At 41.2% G+C, this 23,525-nt stretch overlaps 1 protein-coding gene and 1 pseudogene across 2 annotated transcripts; both read right to left on the bottom strand.

Moving 5' to 3' along the window:
• Nucleotides 1-1,877: 1,877 nt before the first annotated feature.
• LOC148346446 (putative E3 ubiquitin-protein ligase UBR7) lies at nt 1,878-20,266 on the bottom strand. Of its 2 annotated transcripts, none has more exons than XM_088324835.1 (12): nt 20,123-20,266; nt 17,492-17,613; nt 17,287-17,420; nt 15,676-15,736; nt 15,507-15,602; nt 15,378-15,431; nt 12,776-12,881; nt 12,651-12,712; nt 7,027-7,203; nt 6,799-6,964; nt 6,672-6,733; nt 1,878-2,044 (listed from the first exon to the last, which is right to left on the bottom strand). In XM_088324835.1, the coding sequence occupies exons 2-12, from the start codon at nt 17,606-17,608 to the stop codon at nt 1,955-1,957; spliced, it is 1,125 nt and encodes a 374-aa protein (XP_088180961.1). In that variant the 5' UTR covers nt 17,609-17,613; nt 20,123-20,266; the 3' UTR covers nt 1,878-1,954. The 2 variants fall into 2 exon arrangements, with proteins under 2 accessions (XP_088180961.1, XP_088180960.1); XM_088324834.1 differs by having other exon boundaries at nt 20,009-20,157.
• LOC148346447 (small ribosomal subunit protein eS1 pseudogene) lies at nt 18,792-19,262 on the bottom strand (annotated as a pseudogene).
• Nucleotides 20,267-23,525: the final 3,259 nt, after the last annotated feature.

The following is a 23,525-nucleotide window of genomic DNA, read 5'->3' as shown; positions in this document are numbered from 1 at the left end:
AGACACTTATTCTGATATGTTTTGCACGGGTGAACGAAAAATGAGGGGCGGGACAAACACGGGGTGCCGGGTTTAAGTGGGGACCGCTAAAGGTGAAGGACAGACAAGGAAAGAAGAGGAGGTAAAAAGTTGGTTAAAGAAAAAGGAGTTGCGTGAGTAAATGTGTTCATCTGATATATTTTTCCCACTCTTACCTTTAGAAATATACACTTTTTTCCTTGGATTTCTTTCAACGGGACCCGGACTCTGCAGGTCTGCATCAAATCTTAAGTACCGGTATCATTTTCCGTTCATTTTGCCGGCTGTGATTTTTGGACTGTGGACTTTAATGAAGGACATTTAGATTCAATCGCGGGACTTGAAGTCGGGTTTGGGTTAATTTTGTGTTTGTGTTACATGTTTAAATGTGGGCGCATGCGGCTTATATACAGGTGCGGCTTGTGTATGTACAAAATCGGTTTTCCTCTTAAAATGTGGTGGGTGCGGCTTATAATCAGGTGCGCTCTATAGTCCGGAATTTACGGTGATACATGTCCAATTTTGTATTTGTATGACAGGTGAGGCAGAGTCTCACTTGCCTCCGCTCATCACTTTTTCCCATTATTATTTTTGCTTGGCAAAGACCATAAAAGGTTCTGCTGGAAGATGAATTTTTTTATCGATTTAAAAAAGTGTAGCATTTCTATGACGTCAATCAATAATTTCAACAGATAATCGATTGAAGAATTAATTTCTAGAGGCGAACTTAACATTTCCTTAAAAATTGTCTTGCCTTTTGGAGCTCCACAGCAGTTTTTAGATATTTTTATCTAAGACAAGTTTTAAATAAATCAAAAGCCATACTGCATTTTACGGTTTTAGCTTTATTTTTCTTATTTCGTTCGAATTTCAAATTTTAATTTTGTCATAAAAACCAAATCTCATGCGTTAAAATCGACAATATAGGCATTTTATTATTCTCTGATGGTGCTTTACTGTTGCCATCTTCTGTTGAGCGGCATTAGCTCAGGATGTAGAGCGCTCGTCTTGGGATCAAGAGGTCGCAGGTTCGATTCCCGGCTTCTCCGTGTTGCGTGTCGAAGTGTTTTTGGGTAAGACACTGAACCCCTAATGCCCCCAATAAGCAGGTAGGCGCCTTGCATGGCTGACTGACTATTGGTGTGTGAGAGTGTGTGTGAATGGGTAAGTGTGAAGCACATTGTAAAGCGCTTTGGGAGGATTTAATTGACTTGAAAAGTGCTATAGAAATGCAGACCATTTACATTCTTCTGATCTCAATTTTCTCTATTTAGCATGTTAATTCTGGAGCGCCATGTCTACTCTCGGCGTAAACAACGTTAACTACCTTATTAAATGATGGTAGATTTCCAATTCCTCAGCTCTGGGCATAATAATGTTGGAGGCTTATATTTAAATATAGCAGAGGACAAAAATAAACAATGTGATAAAGAAGGAAAACAACTTCCCATCGTTGCCATTTATAACAGCAATATTCGTTGAATAGGCACTTATAGACGTACAAAAATAAATTGCCATTAAAAAATAAATTTTGTGCAGGCTTGGGGAGTAACGGAACACACGGAACGGCAAAAATGATGTTGGCAAGCTGTTTGGATTTATTTTCATTTTGTTTCTGTCGCATTTGATGTTCGTTTTGCCGGAGATCAAAGAGATCAAAGCCAGGAGAGAAAGCTTACCATGTGTTGTGAGTCATCATTTGATTCATATTTAGTTTCTTTTGTCTTTTATTAGCATATTTGGTATTAGAGTAATCCAAAAGTAATTGAAAGTAATCAAGTTAAAGTAACCCTACCCAACCCTGCTCCTCAAAATGAAAATAAAAGCACACTCAAAACAGGAAATCCTTAAATAAACACTTCCAGCATGAACAGGTTTTATTTTTCACCGAAAAGGAACACGAGAAAACGTTTGGATGTCAAAAATTCGGAAAGCGTCAGGCGCAATGGAAGCGGCCGTCCACTTGTCTTCTTTTGCGACTTTGCTGGAGCTCGAAGAAGCGACGGATGTCATCGGAGGTAACGACCTGTGACGCAGAGAAAGGTCAAATAGGTGCTTTGGAATGTGGATAATCACTAATGAATAAGTATGTAGGCATCAGGTGAAGGTCGTGGGATGACGTTGTTGCAAGAGGTCAAAAGATAGCTCATCTTTATTTGAGAACACTATGAAAGCAAATGTTGAACGCCTGGAACTTTGAATGTGTCCCGAATGCAATAAAGCGTGTTCCCTTTTTGCCATATCTTCTCTCTGCGTATTTTTTGGGGCAACGCCCAGCTCGGTGGCCTTGGGGGTATGATCAAAGCCAGGAGAGAAAGCTGGCTTTGAATGGATTGGAGTGCATAAGGCAAGACAAATTTAAGGAAATATTAAGCCCCGAGACTGGGAGGTTGTGGTTCAAGCCTCGGCCGAGTCATACCTAAGACTTAAACATTGGTCCCCGTTGCCTTCCTGCTTGGCGTTCAGCATTAGGGGTTGGAATTGGGGGGCTTGGTCACCTAATGACTCCCAACACCTCAGTTGGGTTGAGCAAGGGGGCTGGGAATCCCCTCCTCTGAATCAAACTCCCAAAAAGAGTCAGAAATGACTCTAGCCACCTCCCACTAGGGGGATATGGCTGTGGTATATATATATGAAAGCCATTGTTGAACGCCTGGAACTTTGAATGTGTCCCGAATGCAATAAAGCGTGTTCCTTTTTGCCATATCTTCTCTCTGTGTAATTTTTGGGGCAACGCCCAACCACGATCACTCCAAAACTTTAAGAGGGGAAAGACAAATCTGGGGATCGAGGTTCACGATTGCAAAACGCCGCTACTTTTATTAAAACGCAATACGTTCAAGCAATGTAGGGCGGGGGTGTCAAACTCATTTAAGCTCGGGGGCCGCGTAGTAGAAATAAAACTCGCAGGGGCCACACTAGTAGATTATTTTTCAGAGTACAGGACATTACTATAGCGCTTCTTTCCACCGCTACCGAAGTTTTGGGGTTTTTGTTTAAAATAAAGTGCCATTCGCCCTGGGTGTGCAGAGAGGTCCGTTATTTGAGGACCCCGGGCCTACTTCCTCCGCTCAATTCGCCGCTTGACATCACAGAGCGCACTGCATGATAGGATTCCTTGCACAATTTCAAGAAAATCTGAGACTTTTATACCATATGGCAGTGTCTGAAATAACGTCTGCCCAGACGTGCATCTTTTACGTCAGGCGCACAACTTACAAAAGGACTCCGCCCGGGTGGCCGACAACTTTTTTTAAGGAAAAAAAAAAAAATAATTTTTTTACAAATCAAACGTTTGCTTTATCTTTATTCCGATTTCGAAATGTTCGTTCGGTTTGGAAATTTCGGAATTTCGGTTCGTGTGGCAATTTGCATAATAGCCCATCAGAAGCCCGCGTTAAATAACTTCGTGCTTCCGGACTCTCCCGAACGTTATACGAAGAAAGACGTCTCATTTTCCAAAGTAGACGCACAGAGAACACAAGAAAAATGAAGAATTGGTTAGGAATCAAGCCAAAGCCCCAGAAGAAATATTCAAAAGAAGCTTACAAAATTTATGACGCAACAAAACAACGCTGTTATCTTTAAAAGTGTTTTTTTGCTTTGAATAAATCAGTTTCCGCTCTCCTCCGAGTTGTTTACGTCACATCTTATCGAATCATGTCATATAGCGATTATGAATACAGTACAGTGGAACCTCGGTTTTCGAACGCCTCTCAGTTCGAACAAATCGGAGTCCGACCCAAAATTTCGAGAAATTCTTGCTTCGCTCAAAAAATCGGAGTTCGAACGCCGGTAATGCGTGAGTGCGTACGCTAGGGTGCAATGCTGAGCGGCGTACGGGTGTTTTAGCTCCTTATTATGCCTCCGAAGAAAGTCAGTGCAAGCAGCAAAGTTGCAACAGGTGAAAAAAGAAAAGTAGTGCGTACAACTATTGCATTTAAGAAAGAAATAATTGCAAAATATGAAGGAGGTGCGCGAGTGTCTGATCTTGCTAGGGAATACAGCATGGCTAAATCTACGATCAGTAACATACTAAAGAATAAGGAGGCTGTGAAATCTAGTGATGTGGCTAAGGGAGTGAGTGCTATAAGCAAGCAACGGCGGTCCACCTGCACCTTCTGCTGACCACAACAAAGGTAAGAAATCCTATCCATAATTCCTTTCTTTATCCTTTATTTTTTCATTTTTACATGTTCATGTTAGCGTAATCTTTCGTACGGAAGATTACGATAACGCGAACGTACGATTAGCCTGGGTTAGCTTTATGTGGGTGTTGGAACGGAGCCCAACTTTCAGGGTGTTGGAACGGAACCCCCTTTTCAATGAACCGCTCACCACTTGTTGTGGAGACCCGGGTGCTAAATGACTTGTAAACGACCTGATTATTTGATTTTTACACGTTCATGTTAGCGTAATCTTTCGGACGGAAGAATACAATAACGCGGACGTACGATTAGCCTGGGTTAGCTTTAAGTTTACGTTAAACATTCAAGCTAAACATTCAGGGTGTTGGAACGGATTAAAAGGATTTACATTATTTTTAATGGGGAAAATGATTTCGGTGATCGAACAAATCGGTTTTCGAACAGGGTTCTGGAACGGATTATGGTCGAGAACCGACGTTCCACTGTACATTAAAAGCATCGTGGAAAGAGGAGTTAACATGGCTTGTAGCAGACAACGCAATGCAAACATTGCATGAATGAAGATGAGTAAAAACAGGTACATACTGATGGCAGATGGAAACCCGTGATGCCATATCCATGCAATGTTGTAGATTTATAATAAACTTAATTTTTAAGTTCTGTTCTGTTATACTGGACTGTCTCAGAAAATTAGAATATTGTGATAAAGTTCTTTATTTTCTGTAATGCAATTAAAAAAACAAAAATGTCATACATTCTGGATTCATTACACATCAACTGAACTATTTCAAGCCTTTTATTATTTTAATATTGCTGAATTTGGCTTACAGCTTAAGAAAACTCAAAAATCCTATCTCAAAATATTAGAATATCATGAAAAAGTATACAAGTAGGCTATTCAACTAATCACCTGAATCATCTAATTAACTCGAAACACCTTGCGAGGGTTTCCTGAGCCTTAAAAACACTCAGCTTGGTTCAGTAAACTAAATCACAAGTATGGGGAAGACTGCTGATCTGACTGCTGTCCAGAGGACCATCATTGATACCCTCCATCAGGAGGGTAAGACACAAAAAGAAATTTCTCAAAGAGCAGGCTGTTCACAGAGTGCAGTTTCAAAGCATATCCACAAAAAGTCTGTTGGAAGGGAAAAATGTGGCCGGAAACGCTGCACAACCAAGAGAGATGACCACAGCCTTAACAAAATTGTGAAGAAGAGCCGCTTCCAGAATTTGGGGGAGCTTCAAAGACAGTGGGCTGAAGCTGGAGTCCAGGTATCAAAAGCCACAGTTCACAGACGTGTCCGGGAAATGGGCTACAATAGCCGTATTCCCATGGTCAAGCCACTTCTGAACTCAAGACAACGGAAGAAGCGTCTGACTTGGGCTATGGAGAAGAAGCACTGGACAGTTGCAGAGTGGTCCAAAGTCCTTTTTTCAGACGAAAGCAAGTTTTGCATTTCATTTGGAAGTCAAGGCGCCAGAGTCTGGAGAAAGGCTGGAGAGGAGCAAAATCCAAGTTGCTTGAAATCCAGAGTGAAGTTCCCACAGTCATCAATGGTTTGGGGAGCCATGTCAGCTGCTGGTGTTGGTCTACTGTGTTTCATCAAGTCCAGAGTAAATGCAACTGTGTACCAAGAGATTTTAGAGCACTACATGCTTCCATCTGCTGAAAAGCTCTATGGAGATGAGGATTTCATTTTCCAGCATGATCTGGCACCTGCCCACAGTGCCAAAACCACCAGTAACTGGTGCACTGACCATGGCATCACTGTCCTTGATTGGCCTGCTAATTCCCCTGACCTGAACCCCATCGAGAATTTGTGGGGTATAGTTAAGAAGAAGATGAAAGACACCAGACCTACAAATGCAAATGAGCTGAAGGCCGCTATCGAAGCATCCTGGGCATCAATAACACCTCAGCAATGCCACAGGCTGATTGCCTCCATGCCACGCCGGATTGATGCAGTAATCCGTGCAAAAGGATTCCCAACCAAGTACTGAGTGCATCAATGGACATTTTCAAATGTTTGATTTAGTTTTGCTGTTATAAAATTATTTTTTTACTTGGTCTGAATAAGTATTCTAATATTTTGAGATAGGATTTTTGAGTTTTCTTAAGCTGTGCGCCAAATTCAGCAATATTAAAATAATAAAAGGCTTGAAATAGTTCAGTTGATGTGTAATGAATCCAGAATGTATGACATTTTTGTTTTTTTAATTGCATTACAGAAAATAAAGAACTTTATCACAATATTCTAATTTTCTGAGACAGTCCAGTATATTCTGATTATCAATCCTTAATACTTTGCAACAATGTTTTTTTTTGGCAATTAGTCGTCTTATTCTGTTCCGACTTGTGAAAAGGGGCAGGCAACTTTTCAGAGCTGGTGTCCTCTAACTTTTTGTCCTGAGTTTCAAACACTGCTTATGGTTGTGAAAATACGGACGTTTCTTGGGGCCACGATGGCACTAAAGCAAGTTTACTCAAAAGAAGTTACTGACCTTTCCCTCAGTCGCAAACCTCTGCAGGAAGTCCTTCAGCTCGCTCTTCATGTCGTTATAACCTAACAGGAAGTAGATTTGATTCGGGACCGCTCCGTCACTGTGTGTTCCGGTTTCAGAGCGTTACCGTGGATGATCTCCAGCTGCTGGACGTGGTTGAGGTTGTCAAGTGCCGACATGAGAGGGTCATTCCGCGGAGGGACGCCGTCTTCGCTCTTGCCTTTATTCTCGTACGCCAAAACTGTGTCCGCCTCGTCCGGCAGGAAGGACAGTCCCGCCTCTTCTAGTCGCTTCTGAACACACGGCAAGATGTGTGAAGGTGTCTTCCGCCGACAGGAAGTGGAAATAATCGCACCTTGCATGCGTCGCAGCAGCACATCTTGGAGCGCCAACCCGAGGGCCAAAAGACTGCGCCGGCCCGGACTCGCTTCGCTCCCGTGTCCTCCAGCTCTTTCAGTCGACACCCGTTCTCCGCTTTGTCCTCGTCCTCCAGACGACCTCGCTTTGCACTCGGTTCTGTGGCTTCACTTGCCTAAAAGGGGCAGAGACAATTTCCATGAAAATGGTTCAGGTGTTAATAAGGTGAGAAAGGTGTGGAGGATATATGTCCTGGTATCCTGTAGAACAGGGGTCGGGAACCTTTTTGACCCAAAGAGCCATGAATGTGAAATTAATTACCGTATTTTCCGCATAAGGCGCACCTTTAATGAATGATATATATATATCAAAACTTTTTCCATACATAAGGCGCTAAAGTAGAGGCTCTAGTTACGTTATGCAACCATTAGATGGTGCCGCGCTAAAGGGAATGTCAACAAAACAGTCAAAAAGGTCAGTCAAACTTTATTAATAGATAACAAACAAGCTTTCCACAACTCCATTCACTCCCAAAATGAATAAACAGCTGTTTTATTATTTTCTCTGAGGTAAAGCATTTTCGTGACACATCTTTAACATCTTTGAACAACAGCAAGGCAAAACATTTTACTTTTCCTCCATTTAGTCAACACGCAAAAAAACGTCTGATACTGTTATGGTAAATTAAACGTGCAATCGCAATATAGTGACACTCTTAAAACAATAACAAGTGCAAAACAATAACAATAAAGAAATAACATAATAACTGTAAAGTGTAAAACGTAAACAGCTCATCCTCATGCTTCCTCCACTTCCGCACCATCGATTCATTAATGTTAAACTCTCTTGCTGCTGCTCTATTTCCGTGTTCTACTGCGTGACTGATCGCCTTGAGTTTAAACTCTGCGTTGTAAGCGTGTCTCTTAATAGGAGCCATTTCAGGGTCTTTATACAAACGCACAACGCATCGTTGTTTAATATTTCCCAGTATGCACAGCACACTTCTTCTTCTACGCGAAAAATGGAGTCGGTGGCTGCTTCTCTTAGTTGCGAAACCTTGCAATTCAATATTGATCCATATATAAGGCGCACTGTATTATAAGGCGCATAGTCAGCTTTTTAAAAAAACAAACAAACAGATTTTATGTGCGCCTTATAGTGCGGAAAATACGGTAAATATTTGTATTTTTTTTACAGAGCAACACCATATATTTTAAGACAAAATTTAAAAAAAAATGGCCAAACCCTCTCTCCAGACAAAAGCTAGTTCTTCAGCACATTTAATTTCACTGTGTGATGTTTGTTGATTTGATAAAATCTATGAAATAATAATGAATTAATGAAAACTTTATTGGAACATTAAAATAAAAAGCAGAACAAAAACAATAACTCAACAACAAAATAATGTTACATAATATGTTCGAAAAGGGGTAGTAAGAAGCAAATGCTTATGTTCCCTACCCCTTCATCTTCCCTGCCAAATACACCAATGATAATAACAACAATAGTAATAATATCAATAATAACAGTTATTATTAATAACAGTTATTATTAATAGACCACCCATAGTGACTCGGTCAAAAATCTAGGTGTTATAGTTGATCCTAGTCTGTCGTTTCAGTTAATATTACTAGAATAGCTTTCTACCACCTTCGTAATATTGCGAAGATTCGTTCGATGCTGTCCCAATCAGATGCAGAGGTTTTAATTCATGCGTTTATTACTTCTCGGCTTGATTACTGTAATGTATTGCTTTCTGGTCTCCCGATGTCTAGCATTAAAAGTTTACAGCTGGTTCAGAATGTGGCAGCTAGACTTTTGACTAAGACCAAAAAGTTTGGGCATATTACTCCTGTATTGGCCAACTTGCACTGGCTCCCAGTCCACTTAAGATGTGACTTTAAGGTTCTCTTATTAACATATAAATGTTTGCGTGGGCTTGCACCCTCTTATCTCTCTGATTTGATTTCCCCCTATGTTCGTGCACGGAGTCTGCACTTGGAAAATGCCGGTCTACTTGTGACTCCGAGAGCCAAGAAGTCTGCAGGCTCGAGAGCGTTCTCCATCCGGGCCCCGGTGTTATGAAACGCCCTGCCTCTGGAGATAAGATCCGCAACCTCAACGGAAGTTTTTAAATCGAGGCTTAAGACACACTTCTATTCCAAAGCTTATGATTGATGCCCACCTCATATTCTGTATTGTCCTGTCTTTTTCCGACTGCCTGCCTGGCTGATACGAAAGAAGAAGGACGATTTGAGATGAGCCCGTGGACCAGCGTCTGACCTGTAGCATGTCGACCCCTGCATTTACCAGCTGGCAGAGATGGGAAGCTGCGTCGTGGCCGTCATAGACTTTCTGGACTAGTTTACAGGCTGGGGGCGTCGTTGGTGTCATGCTTTTCCCGGACATTTTCAACATCTTACCTAGTTTTTACTATTCTGTGTACAGTAATGCTAATTGTGATTCACCCTGGTCAATCCTGGAAGGGGGATTACCACATGTGAGGTCCTTTCTCAAGGTTTCTCTTTTCTCCTCACACTGAGGTTTTTGAGTTGTTCCTTGCCCGCATGTTGGTTTAAGATCAGGTAATTGTGCAATTTTGTAATTGTAATCCTGTGCAGTCCTTTGAGACATTTTTGTGATTAAGGGCTATATAAATAAATGTGAATTAACTTGACTATTCCCAATCTCTCGTATCACCCATTTTCTTCATCTCTGTATTCCGCCAGTAATGTTTTTTGTATTTAAATTTGAACACTTGAATATTTGGAATTGTTTGATCTTCTCTTGTAAATTGTTCCAAAGTTTGACTCCACACAGAGACACACACATACTTTTCCTGGTGGTTCTCACCTTTGGGATTATGAATTTACTACAGCCCCTTAAGTTATAATTTCCCTCTTTCCGAAGGAATAATTTATGGATGTTTTCTGGCACTATGTTTTTGTTGACCTTAAATAGCAGTTGTGCAGTGAAAAATGTTACTAAATCATCCAATTTTAGTAAAATTTAATGCCAGAGCCATTTCAATAATATACCCCTTAAAATCTGTCTCCCCTAGTTACTTAAGAGTGTCAAAGCTTGTTTTGACTGCCATTTTTGTCCTATGTAATGGGTTTCAAAACAAGGTGCGAGCAAAGTTATTTGGTAAAAATGTCACGAGCCTTAGGTTCTTGACCAGACATTTCCACTTGTGTTTTTCGCCGCTTGCCCAACAATGAATCTAATATTTCGGGCTCTCGAAGGCTTTCAGTTTTGTTTGGTCTAGGTGAGCCTTGTTAGGAGTCGGCTAGATGACCAGCCGTTTGGGTTCGTGTTTCCTGGCTGCTTACTGCATGTTTTCGGTCTGCCGGCCTCCTGTTTTTTTTCGCCCATCAATCCCAGTTCGTCTTCTATAGCAGCCTGCTGTGTCCCAGCTGGTTTAACCCCTGTTAGCTCTCTGTGTGCGCCAATTCACCCCATCTAGGCTGCTCCCCATTCGTTGTATCATTGCTGCCCTCACCTGCGACACAACTTTTCGACACCATCTTCTTTCAGATTTCTCTTTTGCCTTCGCCTCCTTTTAGGTAGGTGATTGTGACTTTTCTTTCGGTTTTTTTTGCCATGTGTCTTGCAATTGTTATAATATTGTCCAGATAGCTTCCTGTTAGTGTCCAGGGTCTCCAAGGCTTCCATTTTTGCTTGGTTCAGGTTAGCTCTGTTTGCAGTTGGCTAGTTGACTAGCCTGCCATGATCATTTGGGATATTTATAGGTAGGTTTGTGTTTGCGCAGTGGCTCTTTTTTGTTGTCTGGGTTATCCTGGCTGGTTACTGCATGCTTTTGGTTAGCTAGCCCCCGGTTTGTCCTCTCTAGCAGCCTCTAGCCTGCGATGTCCTGACTGGGTTATTCCACCTTAGCTCTCTGTGCGTTATTTTTTCCCAGTTTGTCCCATTTTGGCTGCTTGCCATTTGTTGTACCATTAATGCACCCACCTGCGACACAGCGCCTAGGCATCCTCCACAAAAATCTACATAAACCTGGCTTAAAACACTTAAAACCTTTTTGACCAGTTAACACGTGAACCATTAGGGTGAATGGCTTGCGAGGGTGCTGGTGTACTTTACATGACGTCAGAGATCAGGAGGTCAAAGACGAGACAGACTGTCTTCAAAATGCATTATCTCAGAAAAGAAAGGTACCAATTATGTATATATATATATATATATATATATATATATATATATAAATATATATATTTGTATGTTTTAGAATTTGGGAATCCCTTTATTCTTCCAGGGGCCGAGATCCTTGCTTCTAATGTGACAGCTGTACCACCTAATAGGGAACTATTCACTCTCACTGGAACTACCGTAAATTCCGGACTATAAGCAGCTACTTTTTTCCCAAACTTTCAACCCTGCGGCTTATTCAGCGATGCGGCCAATTTATGTAATTTTTCTAACGGCCGCCAGCGGCGCTCGAGTACAAAAGCTAAGATTTAGACTGCAACTTCTTAGCTTGTGCACAAATTAAATTAGCTTAGACATATCCTCATCATGCAAATTGCAAAAAGAAAGGCACATGACGCAACTTTCAAGCTAAACGCAAGCGAGCAGTCCGATATAGAAGGAAATAGAGCAACCGCACGCAAACTGTACTTTGCGAGCGTGATGCACGCATGATTTTGATTAAGGGAGCGTGGGACGACGTCTATATGACCAAGTCTCTTTCCAATACTGAAGGAAGACGACTTTGATGACGTCAGTTACAAGGAGGAAGATGAGGACAGTTTACCGTGCTTACTACAAGTTCGATATGTTTTTTTAACAGAGCTGTTTACCGTGTTGCGAGCGTGTTGCTAGTAGCGTTTTGCTACCCTTCACAGGCACGGTTTGGGATGAAAGTTATAATATTATTATTAAAGCTTTAAAAACTCTCTCAGTGTACCGTCTTTCTTTGTAAATATGTGTAACCATGTATAATATGTATTTGCAACTGTATATTTTTATAATGTGTTTATTTTAGAAACTTATTCTGATATGTTTTGTACGAGCAAATGAGAAAGAAGGGGCGGGGCAAACGCGGGCTGACGGAAAGTGGAGTAAAGGTGAGACGTGTTTGTGAACGCGGCCGACAATAGTGGATATATATTTTTCCCACCCTTACCTTTGGAAAGATACACTTTTTTCCTTGGATTACCTTCAACGGGCACCCGGACTCTGCAGATCTGCATTAAATCTTAAGTACTGGTATCATTTTCCGTTCATTTTGCCGGCTGTGTTTTTTGGACTGTATCGGGTATGGGTTAATTTCGTGTTTGTATTGCGTTTTTTACAAGTGCGGCTTGTGTATGTACAAAATCGGTTTTCCGCCTGAAATGTGGTGGGTGCAGCTTATAATCAGGTGCGGTCTATAGTCCGGAATTTACGGTACATTGATTCTAATTCAAACGCACAACAACAAATGTGGGTTCACTCTGCGAAACCCCCCCCCCCCCCCCCACCCCCCCTTAAAAACGTTCTCCTCAGATCTACACAATTCAAGTAAATCACCCCTTCTGGCTTCAATTTCGTCAGAAGGTTAGAGATATACCCATTTCCTGCCGATTGAACCAAAATGCGATTCGAGAACGAGGACATTACCTGGTCAGTCGGAACTGAATTTGCTCCAGACTCCTTTGTGGACTCGATCACCCGGCCTGGAACTGGATCAGAAGTAAGTTACTGAAAGCCAGAGACTGCTGGGACATTTGCGGCGACGGGCTCACCTGCCAGGTGAGCTGCGTAGCTCCATAAAAACGGGTTTGTGTTCATACACGATTCGCAGATCATCTCTTGCAGCTCCACGCCATCCGAAACTTCGCAACCTAGGTGCTGAAATATAACAACCGGGAAAATATTGGGAGGAATTACTGAATACAATGGCCCCTCTACATATTTGAGATAGGAGAGGTCTCTTGAACAAAAATATTGCTTGACGTAGGAGAGAAAATCCAAGTTAAGAGAACTTCCAGACGCTGCCACTAGAGTGCTGGAGACTGCTCAACCCCAGCATGAGCTTGTCCCAAATAGCCAGAGCGTTTCCCGCCAAAGAGTCCCATTCTCTTATGTTTTTTTTTTTTCATTGTGCCATTTGTGCTCCCTCACCTCTCTTCATCACCACACATTCAACTCCGTTAGCAAATGCCAACTTCCTCCTTAGTAAGGGCTCATAATAATCTCATATTTTATTTCGTTAATACAGTGGAACCTCGGTTTTCAAACGCCTCTCGGTTCGAACAAATCGGAGTCCGACCAAAAATTTCGAGAAATTCTTGCTTCGCTGTTCGGTCAAAAAAATCGGAGTTCGAACGCCGGTAATGCGTGAGTGCGTACGCTAGGGTGCGATGCTGAGCGGCGTACGGGTGTTTTAGCCCCTTATTATGCCTCCGAAGAAAGTCAGTGCAAGCAGCAAAGTTGCAACAGGTGAAAAAAGAAAAGTAGTGCGTACAACTATTGCGTTTAGGAAATAAATAATAGCTCCACCGTCCACCTGCGGCTTCTGCTGACCACCACAAAGGTAGGAAATCCTATTGATAATTCTTTTCTTTATCCTTTTTTATTTATTTTTACGCGTTCATGTTAGCGTAATCTTTCGTACGGAAGATTACGATAACGCGAACGTACGATTAGCCTGGGTTAGCTTCATGTTTACGTTAAACATTCAGGGTGTTGGAACGGAGCCCAACATTCAGAGTGTTGGAACGGAGCCCCCTTTCCAATGAACCGCTCACCACTTGTTGTGGGGACCCGGGTTGCTAAATGACTTGTAAACGACATGATTTTTTAATTTTTACACGTTCATGTTAGCGTAATCTTTCGTACGGAAGATTACGATAACGCGAACGTACGATTAGCCTGGGTTAGCTTCATGTTTACGTTAAACATTCAAGGTAAACATTCAGGGTGTTGGAACAGATTAAAACGATATGGATTATTTTTAATGGGAAAAATGATTTCGGTGATCGAACAAATCGGTTTTCGAACAGGGTTCTGGAACGGATTATGTTCGGGAACCGAGGTTCCACTGTATCATTTAATTTATATTTTTACTGTATTTTTATGTTCAACTCCTATTTGAATGTGTTTTAGTGATCAGGATGATGCTTTTATAACTATTTAGGGTTAACTTGGATTAACTGAAATCTATTTGACATTGCAATGTGACGTAGTGCGATGGTGTAGATGCAAGACTGTTTTTTCAAGGATTTTTGCTTCCATCTTTGTGTTTGGCCAACGAGAATGATCACAGTTCAGGTTAACGGCGCTGAACAATCAGAGGCAAGTTTTGAGGGCACTAGCCAATAAAGGCCAGGCAAATAAATCGGACTCTAAAGAAAGTCATAAGAGCGCAAAGAAATGGTGATCCCCAGTGCGTGCTCCGTGGATTGTTATCGTCTCAAGGAATCGACTGAAGCAGCTTCGAGAGCGAGCTACAGCCTTCCGCTACGGCTAGGCTAACCAATCTCTTAAGCCACTAATGCCGAGCATGGAGCTCACTAATGCTACATCCATTACCTATGAAACGGATGACCTGGAGCTACAACTTGTGGGAAACCGCTACATTTGGGATGGTTGTATTTTAATCATTGCTAAGACCTTGCTGAAGTATTGGTTACCTGATGCTAGGTGAAGCTTGCCAGCCGCTCTCTAAATCTCTTTCTTACTCTGAAGGGAGAAAACCTCCAATAATATTGTGATTTTGTATGACGATAAAGACCATTTCTTCAACCGCACTTCTCTATTCTTTTGTAAATCTATCATTGTCATTTTGTTACAGTCGTATACTCTCAGTAGGTAATGACGTCATCTCGAGGTAAGTCTGCATGTCATTATTCTCATGTTCTCACAAAAAAACATAACTAGCACAGAAAATACACTTTTCTTTAAAAATCAAATATTGCATCGAAATTACAATAAAAGTCTGAAAAACAGCAATTCGGTTTTTTTTTCCCCAAAATTGTGCAGGCCTACCAGGAACCGGTAAATTCATTTGCAGTTGATGCTTATGGGGACAATTGGAGATACCAAAATTCCCAGAAACAAACAAATTGATAATGTATGTAGAGGGGGCCACTACAGTGCACAAGCAGTGGTGTCAAAACTGAAGCAAAGGGGCCATTTGTGGACCGAAAGCTGGTTTTCCGCTGCCTATAACATACACTAATGATAACATTTAACCTGTTCAGTGATGCCATTTAAAAAGAAAAGTGGGTATTAGAAAAAGCTAGGGATGGCTACAGTTAATATATTAGTTAATGAAAAACTGTAAAACAATCAAAATCTTAAATAACTAAAAGATTGTTAGATCACATGATAACAAGATCTCACCCGCCCGTGCAGCCAGTCCTCACACAACACACACTGTATCATTTCATCCTCCACCTGAAAAGAGAATCAATAAAAAAGTAAGATTTTTTGGGGGGAGTTGGCAGTACCAACCAGTGTCAAAAGCCTTACCGGATCTTCAGGGTCAGGGTACGGCCGGCTGCAAGTGCAGTACTCCCCGAAGAAGTTGTGACTGTATTTATTCAGGCTGTTCACTTCATCCTTTTCCTGTCTCACAGAAAATGCACGATGAGGACGCTCCCAGGACAAGCACCAGAAATCAAAGCCATCCATCACTCACGTGAAATAGTTTGCACGGCGCGTTGGCAAACTTGCTGTTTCCGCAGTCGCAGCGGAAGTTCCTGAAGGGAACATGGAGGAGGACTTTTTTTAGTTTGGCTTTCAACACTATCATTCCTTCTAAACTGCATTTTAAACCTCTTCATGACCTCAATTTTCCCGTTTTACTATCAAATTGGATTTTAGATTTCCTTCTCAATAGAGAACAGTCCGTTCGCATTGGTGAGAAAGATTCATGTTCTATTGTCCTCAACACTGGTACGCCTCAGGGCTGTCCATTGTCTCCAACTTTGTTTTCCCTATTCACACATGATTGTCAACCCAATTCTGACCATTCACTATTCGCTAAATATGCAGACGACACCACGGTTACTGGCTTTATTTCAAATGGAGACGAAACTGAATACCGAGCAGAAGTTGATTCACTTTCCACCTGGTGTCATGAGCGTAATCTGTTATTGAGTGTAGGTAAAACTAAGGAGATGATAATAGATTTCCGTACTAAGCCTCCCCCGCATGTGCCACTGTCAATGAAATGAAATGAAATGAAATGATCTGCATTTATATAGCGCTTTTCAAGTCAATGACTTCCCAAAGCGCTTTACATTGTGCTTCACATTTCCCAATAACGGCCATGTAAGGCGCTAACCTGCTTATTGGGGGTATTGGGGATTCAGTGCCTTACCCAAGGACACTTCGGCATGTAACACGGACAAGCTGGGATTCGAACTGGGATCCCTTAATCCTAAAACGATCGCTCTACCTCCTGAGCTACTGCCGCCCCAATTAATGGTAGTGAGGTGGAACTAGTCCATTCATTCAAGTTTCTGGGTACTTACTTGTCAGCTGACCTCACATGGACTGTCAATGCTACTTATATTCAAAAGTTAGCCAGACAAAGGCTCTACCTCCTTCGTCAACTCAAATCATTTGGAGTCCGTCAATCCATTCTAGTCAATTTTTATCGTGCTATCATTGAATCCGTTTTAACTAGGTCAATCCCAGTTTGGTTTGGTCGCGTCAATCAGAAAGAATTGTCAAAGATGGAATCAGTAGTGAGGACGGCAGAGGAAATAATAGGTACTGGCCTCCCGTCCCTGAAAAGTATCTACATTGATCAAACTAGAAAACGGACACTAAAAATTATAGACGATCCCAGTCACCCTGCTCGCAAGTACTTTGATTACCTGCCGTCAGGTCGACGTCTTCGCTCCATTGCGAGCAAGACTTCGCGTCTTAAAGAGAGTTTTTACCCTTCCGCTATTCGTATGTTCAACGGGAATTGATTTAGGTTATTGTGTATAGTATTATTGTGCCAACGGCATTCCTCCGACCTATTCTACTAGTCTTGTTATTTACATATTCTTTCTTTTTAAACTATTCTATATAATTACCTTGTATTATACACTACAATATCTTTTTTACTCTATTCTTTTTATCCTTTTAAATCTATTATTTTATCATTATTGAGTGTTCGCGTGTCAAATGATTTTTGTATATATCATGTTTATGGTTTATACTGGCTGAATAAATAAATACAATACAATACAATACAATAAAGTCAATCGCGGGAAACTGAGCGGGTTTAAGCGTAGAGTTAAAAGAGCTTCACCGTTTCGTGTAGAGCTCAAACAGGTTGTGACCTTCGTGACACTTGTAGGAACACGCTAAACACACGCCGGCAGCCTGGCCTCCTTTTGGGGTGCACGTGTTGCAGGCGTAGAGAGCCTGGCGCTTTACATAGCCCTGATTACATCGGGAGATTAGTTGTTGTTGACATCTTTCTGAGAGGCAGTTGCCTTGATTGTGATCTTTACCTGTGGATAGGAGCAGTGGTCTGAGTCGCTTCCAGCCAGCACTGCAGAAGCTTCTTCTTCCAGTTCTTTGTCCTCCTCCAGGACATCCACCAAAGAAACGGTTTGCTCCTCGGACATCACTTCTGAACAAATTGCATTGCAAACATCAGTCAGCTGGGACAAGGATATTTATTGGTCATTTACATTTTTCATCGTCAAATCTGTCAGGGTGCCTGTTTTTACACGGACTCTTTGATGGGAGGCTTATAACCAATGTTCCCTGTAATTTTCCAGGGGTCTGAGCGTTCACACAAAGTCGGTGAGCAACGCTTGAAACAACAGTGAGCAACCATAATCCCAAGTGTGGCAAGATAATTCATTATCAAACATGTCCAAAACTTGACATCAAGTTACATTTTGCGGAGTTTCCGGCAATGCAAAATTATTTTTCTCTTTTGAATGAATTGACTCACGTACTATTGCAAAGGTTGTACGGCCTACAAACGTTGTTTGTTCTTACAATTCTTTCACAAGATATCCATTTCTTTTGATTTCCTGATATATTTTGTCGCATAATATTAACATTTTGGGGGGCTTATTTAGTCGGTTGTAAGATACAGAACTGTACTTAATCACATTTTTTAGTGGAAATACAATGTTGTCAACAAGATTCACTTGATATACAGTAATTGGAAATTATTTGAATGCAACACAAACTTTTTATTCTTTTTTCAGTGTTTTTTTCTACTTTTTTTAAAAATTCCTTTAAAAAAAAAATCTCATAGTGTTTATTTTTTCCGAGCTGTTACTTTTTTCTTTTTGTTCTCTATTTACTTTCTTCCTACATTTCTTTCTTTTCTTTTTTTCTGTCTTTTTTTCTAATTTTTTCCTTCTTTTTTTCTCTTCCTTTTGTTTCTTTTTTTCTCAGCTTTTCACTACTTTTTCATGTTGGTATTTTTTTCTTTTTATTTCTATTCCCCCCTTCCTTTAAGTCAATTTGTGCATAATTTTACTTAATATTTGGTCATGTTGAGATTAAAGAAGCAAAAACAACCTGAAGAGCCATTTAGGACCCGAAAGAGCCGGTTCCTTTTTACTGAGCCGAGCTGAAGAAGCCGGTTCTCGCCATACTCTACTAACTTTACTCAACTTCAAAATACCGCATTTAGGACACAACGTCAGGGCAACCCGTGTATTTTTACCTTCATGTACTGTAACTTTGACATAAGTCGCTTCTTAATAAGTAATTTTGAGCCCTCATTTTTGTGCGCTGGCTAGTTTTTCTTGTGCGCTGAGAATTGCGCACTGCTCGCACATTGCGCACGTGCGCAGCTTAGAGGGAACACTGCTCATAACCGTCGACCCTTTCCACCTTGGCTCCAATGTCATCGCCAGTTGCTTTGGCGCTGCTGGAAGCACCCTCACCGTGGAGCTCCATCAGTTTGCCCAGGTCAAACTTGGGCTTCTTTAACATTTTGACCTTGCGCACATAGACGTCGTGCAGGGGGTAGGTAGACTGGCAGGCCTTCTCTATGTCTTTACTGATGCTGTCAGGGATCAGCTTGTTAACGACTTCTTTGAGGTTGTTGGTTTGCACCTTGCGGGTCATGATCTCCACCATCTTCTTTCAGATTTGGCGCACTTGCTGGTGCTGGGCATATGAGATCTTGCAGATCTGGTTGGTGCGCTTCTGGGTGAAGCCGCCGCAAAAGTGTCGTAGCAGATACCCATCGGTTGTCCTCACATCCACGTAGGCTTCTATCATGGTCTGCCACATAGTTTTGGCATCCATTGCCTGCACCGCTTATCCTCAGTAGGGTCGCGGTGGTAATGGAGCCCATTTCTGGTGTCTTCGGGCAGTGGACACCGTGAACTGGTTGCCAGCCAATCGCAGGGCACACAGGTACAGAAATTCGCTCGCTGATTCACTCCTAGGGACAAGTCGGACCGGCCAATTAACCTAACATCTGTTTTTGGAATGTGGAAGGAAACATGAATGCCCGGAGGAAGCACGGAGAGAACATGCAAACTCCACACAGGAAGGTTTGATCTCACAATCTCAGAACTGTGCCACTAACCACTGCGCCACCTCGCTGCCTGGAGGGGACGTGTTCCCAACAATATTCAGCAGTCATTGTTTTGTCATTACCAATATTAGGTGATCACCTGAAAAATACCAAATTCCCCACCAAAACCAAACATATGCCTGGATATGAGCACATTTCGCACTCTTTGAATAGGTATTTAGTATTACATAGATATAACTCGCCATTACATTTGTTTTGTTTATGTATCCGTTTATTCACTCCACTTATAGAGGTAAATATTAGCTAGTTCTGCTTTAATGTTTGTTCTTTGCAGATGAGAAACAAACGTTCTAAATCCGAATTGTATTTCCAATCGAAAGAAGAGTTTCGCCGTTTTGCATTCACAGTCCTGGACGCGATGCTAGTTAGCCGCTGAATGAACGGTCAAGGTGCTTGAAGCCAAACACTTGACAGTTGACACTAATATTGTTTAAAATGTAATTTATCTCACCTCTGCTATTGAAAATCACAGTTAACCAACAGGAGAAAACAATCGCTCATTCAATATCCACGCAACAAAATTTCAACACAGCAGGATTTTGTTGAAGAGAGCGTAGGCTTATACCTTAGACATCATAATGACTAGCCGTGGAACGAGCGTAAATGGGATCGGCCATCTTGAATGTGTCAACTCTGATTTGTAAACGCGTACAGTAAAACGTTTTTTTTTTAAACGTAACGATAATGTAAATAAATAGAGTATTTCGGATATTTTGAAGAAGGATTACATTCTAACACAAATTTAATTGACTAAAATTGTGTCTGAAAATCACTATGTGCGAGATCTAGACGAAATTTTTATGTCTATGCCTAATTTTCGATGACAACATCCGGTTTCATTTGGCGGTTTTCAAAGTTTAAAGGTCACATTTGTTTTTTTTATTTTCGAAGAGAAAGTTTTTATTTTGGAAGGATTTATAACATGAGCTGTTCTGAGATAATAATTATAATAAAATTATAATAAAATGTATGATGATAAAATTTCATTTTTATGTATCACTTTTTATACACAAAAAAAAATCTAAAAAACTATTAACCCTACGTTTCAAAATGGTATCAACATTTTTTTAAATCTTTAAATGTGATATACAAATTATTTTTTTTTACCATTATACCACTAGATGTCGCTGTAATGCGTAGTGCAACTGAAAAAAGTGCTACAAACAAAAGGATGATTACAAACTACGAAGACTCAAAGTCACCAAAATGCAACTGTTTTTTTCCTCTCATTTTCTAATACAACAGAAATACTACAGAAAATGGCTACAAAAATCCTACAAAATTTGACTACAGAAATACTACTACACTAAAACTCACATACAGGAATACTACAACAGAAATACTGCAATAAACCCACTACATAAATACCACAAAAATCTTGCAAAAATACAACAGAAATACCACAAAAATAGGACTACGAAAATACTACAACAATATGACTAAAGATGTGATAATACAGTAATACTATAATACAAAAATAATACTACAGAAATATCACAAAATTCTACAAGAATACAGCTGCATAACTTCAGCCCAGGTGTGTGGGGAGCTGAGAAGGCTACGAACCAGCAAGGCAGCTGGTCCGGATGGAATATCCCCCCGACTGCTGAAAGCCTGTGCGTCTGAGCTGGGAGACCCTCTACAGCGCATCTTCAACCTGAGCCTTGAACAGGGGAGGGTCCCTCAGCTGTGGAAAACATCCTGCATCATCCCAGTCCCAAAGAAATCAAGACCAGAGGAACTCAACGACTTCAGGCCAGTCGCCCTGACATCACATGTGATGAAGACCATGGAGCGACTGCTGCTGCACCACCTGAGGCTACAGGTCCGTCACGCCATCGACCCACTGCAATTTGCTTACCAGGAGAAGGTGGGAGTGGAGGATGCTATATTATACATGTTACACCGATCCCTCTCTCACCTGGATAGGGCGAAGGGGGCTGTGAGGATTACATTTTTGGACTTCTCTAGTGCCTTCAATACCATACAGCCTCTGCTACTGAGTAGGAAATTGACAGAGATGGGAGTTAGCTCACACCTTGTAGAATGGATTACTGACTACCTGACAGGCAGACCGCAGTATGTGAAACAGGGGGGCTGTACATCGGACACCGTGGTTAGCAGCACAGGATCTCCGCAGGGGACCGTTCTCTCTCCGTTCCTATTCATTCTATATACATCGGACTTTAAGTACAACTCTGAGTCCTGCCATGTGCAAAAGTTTGCAGATGACACTGCGATCGTGGGATGTATCAGAAACGGGCAGGAGGAGGAGTACAGGAAATTGATTCAGGACTTTGTCCGATGGAGCGACGCAAACCACCTGCACCTAAACACCACCAAGACCAGAGAGATGGTGGTGGACTTCAGGAGAACCAGAACTCACCCGGTTCCTGTAACCATCAAGGGAGAATGTGTAGAATTTGTCCAGACCTACAAATACCTGGGTGTGCAGCTGGACAACAAACTGGACTGGACTGCCAACACAGAAGCTCTATGTAGGAAAGGGCAAAGCCGACTTTACTTCCTCAGAAGGCTGGCCTCCTTCAACATCTGCAAAAAGCTCCTGAAAATATTCTATGAGACAGTAGTGGCAAGCGCCCTCTTCTATGCGGCAGCGTGTTGGGGAGGCAGCGTCAAGAAGAAGGATGCCTCTCGTCTCAATAAACTGGCTAGGAAAGCGAGCTCTGTTGTGGGCAAAGAGCTGGACAGCCTAACAACAGTAGCTGAGAGACAGGCACTGAAAAAGCTGAGGTCAATCATGGACAATCCATCGCATCCGCTTCACAGCATTATCTCCGGACAGAAGAGCAGTTTCAGTGACAGACTGCTGTCACTGTCTTGTACTACGGACAGACTGAAGAGATCTTTTCTTCCTCATGCCATGAGGCTCTTTAACTCCACCCGGCAGAGTAAAGGCCCACATTAAACCACACCACCTACATTGGATATTACAGAATCTTACTGCATTATGTGTTCTGTGTAGCACTATTTAGTTACTCTATATAACATGCTAAAGTGGGCATTTGCACGTCACACTGGGTATTTGTATATTGTATTCTTTTGGCTTTATTATTGTATTGTTCTCAGCTCAGGGATGCTGCTGGAAATGTGAATTTCCCTTAGGGGATGAATAAAGTATCTATCTATCTATCTATCTATCTATCTATCTATCTATCTATCTATCTATCTATCTATCTATCTATCTATCTATCTATCTAACACTACACAAATATCCAGGGTTGGGTAGGGTTACTTTAACTTGAGAACTCTCAATTACTTTTGGATTACTCCGATACCAAATATGCTAATAAAAGACAAAAGAAACTAAATATGAATCAAATGACTAAATTTTGTGCAGGCTTGGGGAGTAACGGAATACATGGAAGGGCAAAAATGATGTTGGCAAGCTGTTTGGATTTATTTTCATTTTGTTTCTGTCGCATTTGATGTTAGTTTTGCCGGAGCTCAAAGAGATCAAAGCCAGGAGAGAAAGATTACCACGTGTTGTGAGTCATCATTTTATTCATATTAAGTTTATTTTGTCTTTTATTAGCATACTTGTTATTGGAGTAATCCAAAAGTAATTGAAAGTAATCCAATTAAAGTAACCCTACCCAACCCTGCAAATATCACAAAATACTACATGAATATAACTAGAAAAATACTACAAAATAGTACTACATAAATACTACAGTACAATAAAACTATAACAGAAATACTGCAATAAACCCACTACAGAAATAGCACAAAAATCATGCAAAAATATGACGACAGAAATACTACAAAATATGACAAAAAATGTACTACAAAAATATGACAAATAAATGCTACTACAGTAACACTATAATACATTAAGTACTACTACAGAAATACCACAAAATTCTACAGCTACACAACACTACACGTATATCATAGAATAATACAAAATATGACTACAAAAATACTACAAAATATTACTACAGAAA

Source organism: Urocampus carinirostris, chromosome 20 (genome assembly GCF_059441175.1).
Source record: "Urocampus carinirostris isolate Australia breed hairy pipefish chromosome 20, RoL_Ucar_1.0, whole genome shotgun sequence".
In the NCBI taxonomy this organism is placed as follows: Eukaryota; Metazoa; Chordata; class Actinopteri; order Syngnathiformes; family Syngnathidae; genus Urocampus; species Urocampus carinirostris.
The sequence above is the reverse complement of the archived record's forward strand: the minus strand, read 5'-3'. Positions and strand labels throughout refer to the sequence as shown.

Coding starts and splice junctions, on each gene's coding strand:
- LOC148346446 (XM_088324835.1), bottom strand. CDS start 17,608: ATGTCCGAGGAGCAAACCGTTTCTTTGGTGGATGTCCTGGAGGAGGAC. Junction 15,603..15,675: donor CGCCGTGCAAACTATTTCAC/GTGAGTGATGGA, acceptor TCTGTGAGACAG/GAAAAGGATGAAGTGAACAG. Junction 6,965..7,026: donor GCTGCTGCGACGCATGCAAG/GTGCGATTATTT, acceptor CCGTGTGTTCAG/AAGCGACTAGAAGAGGCGGG.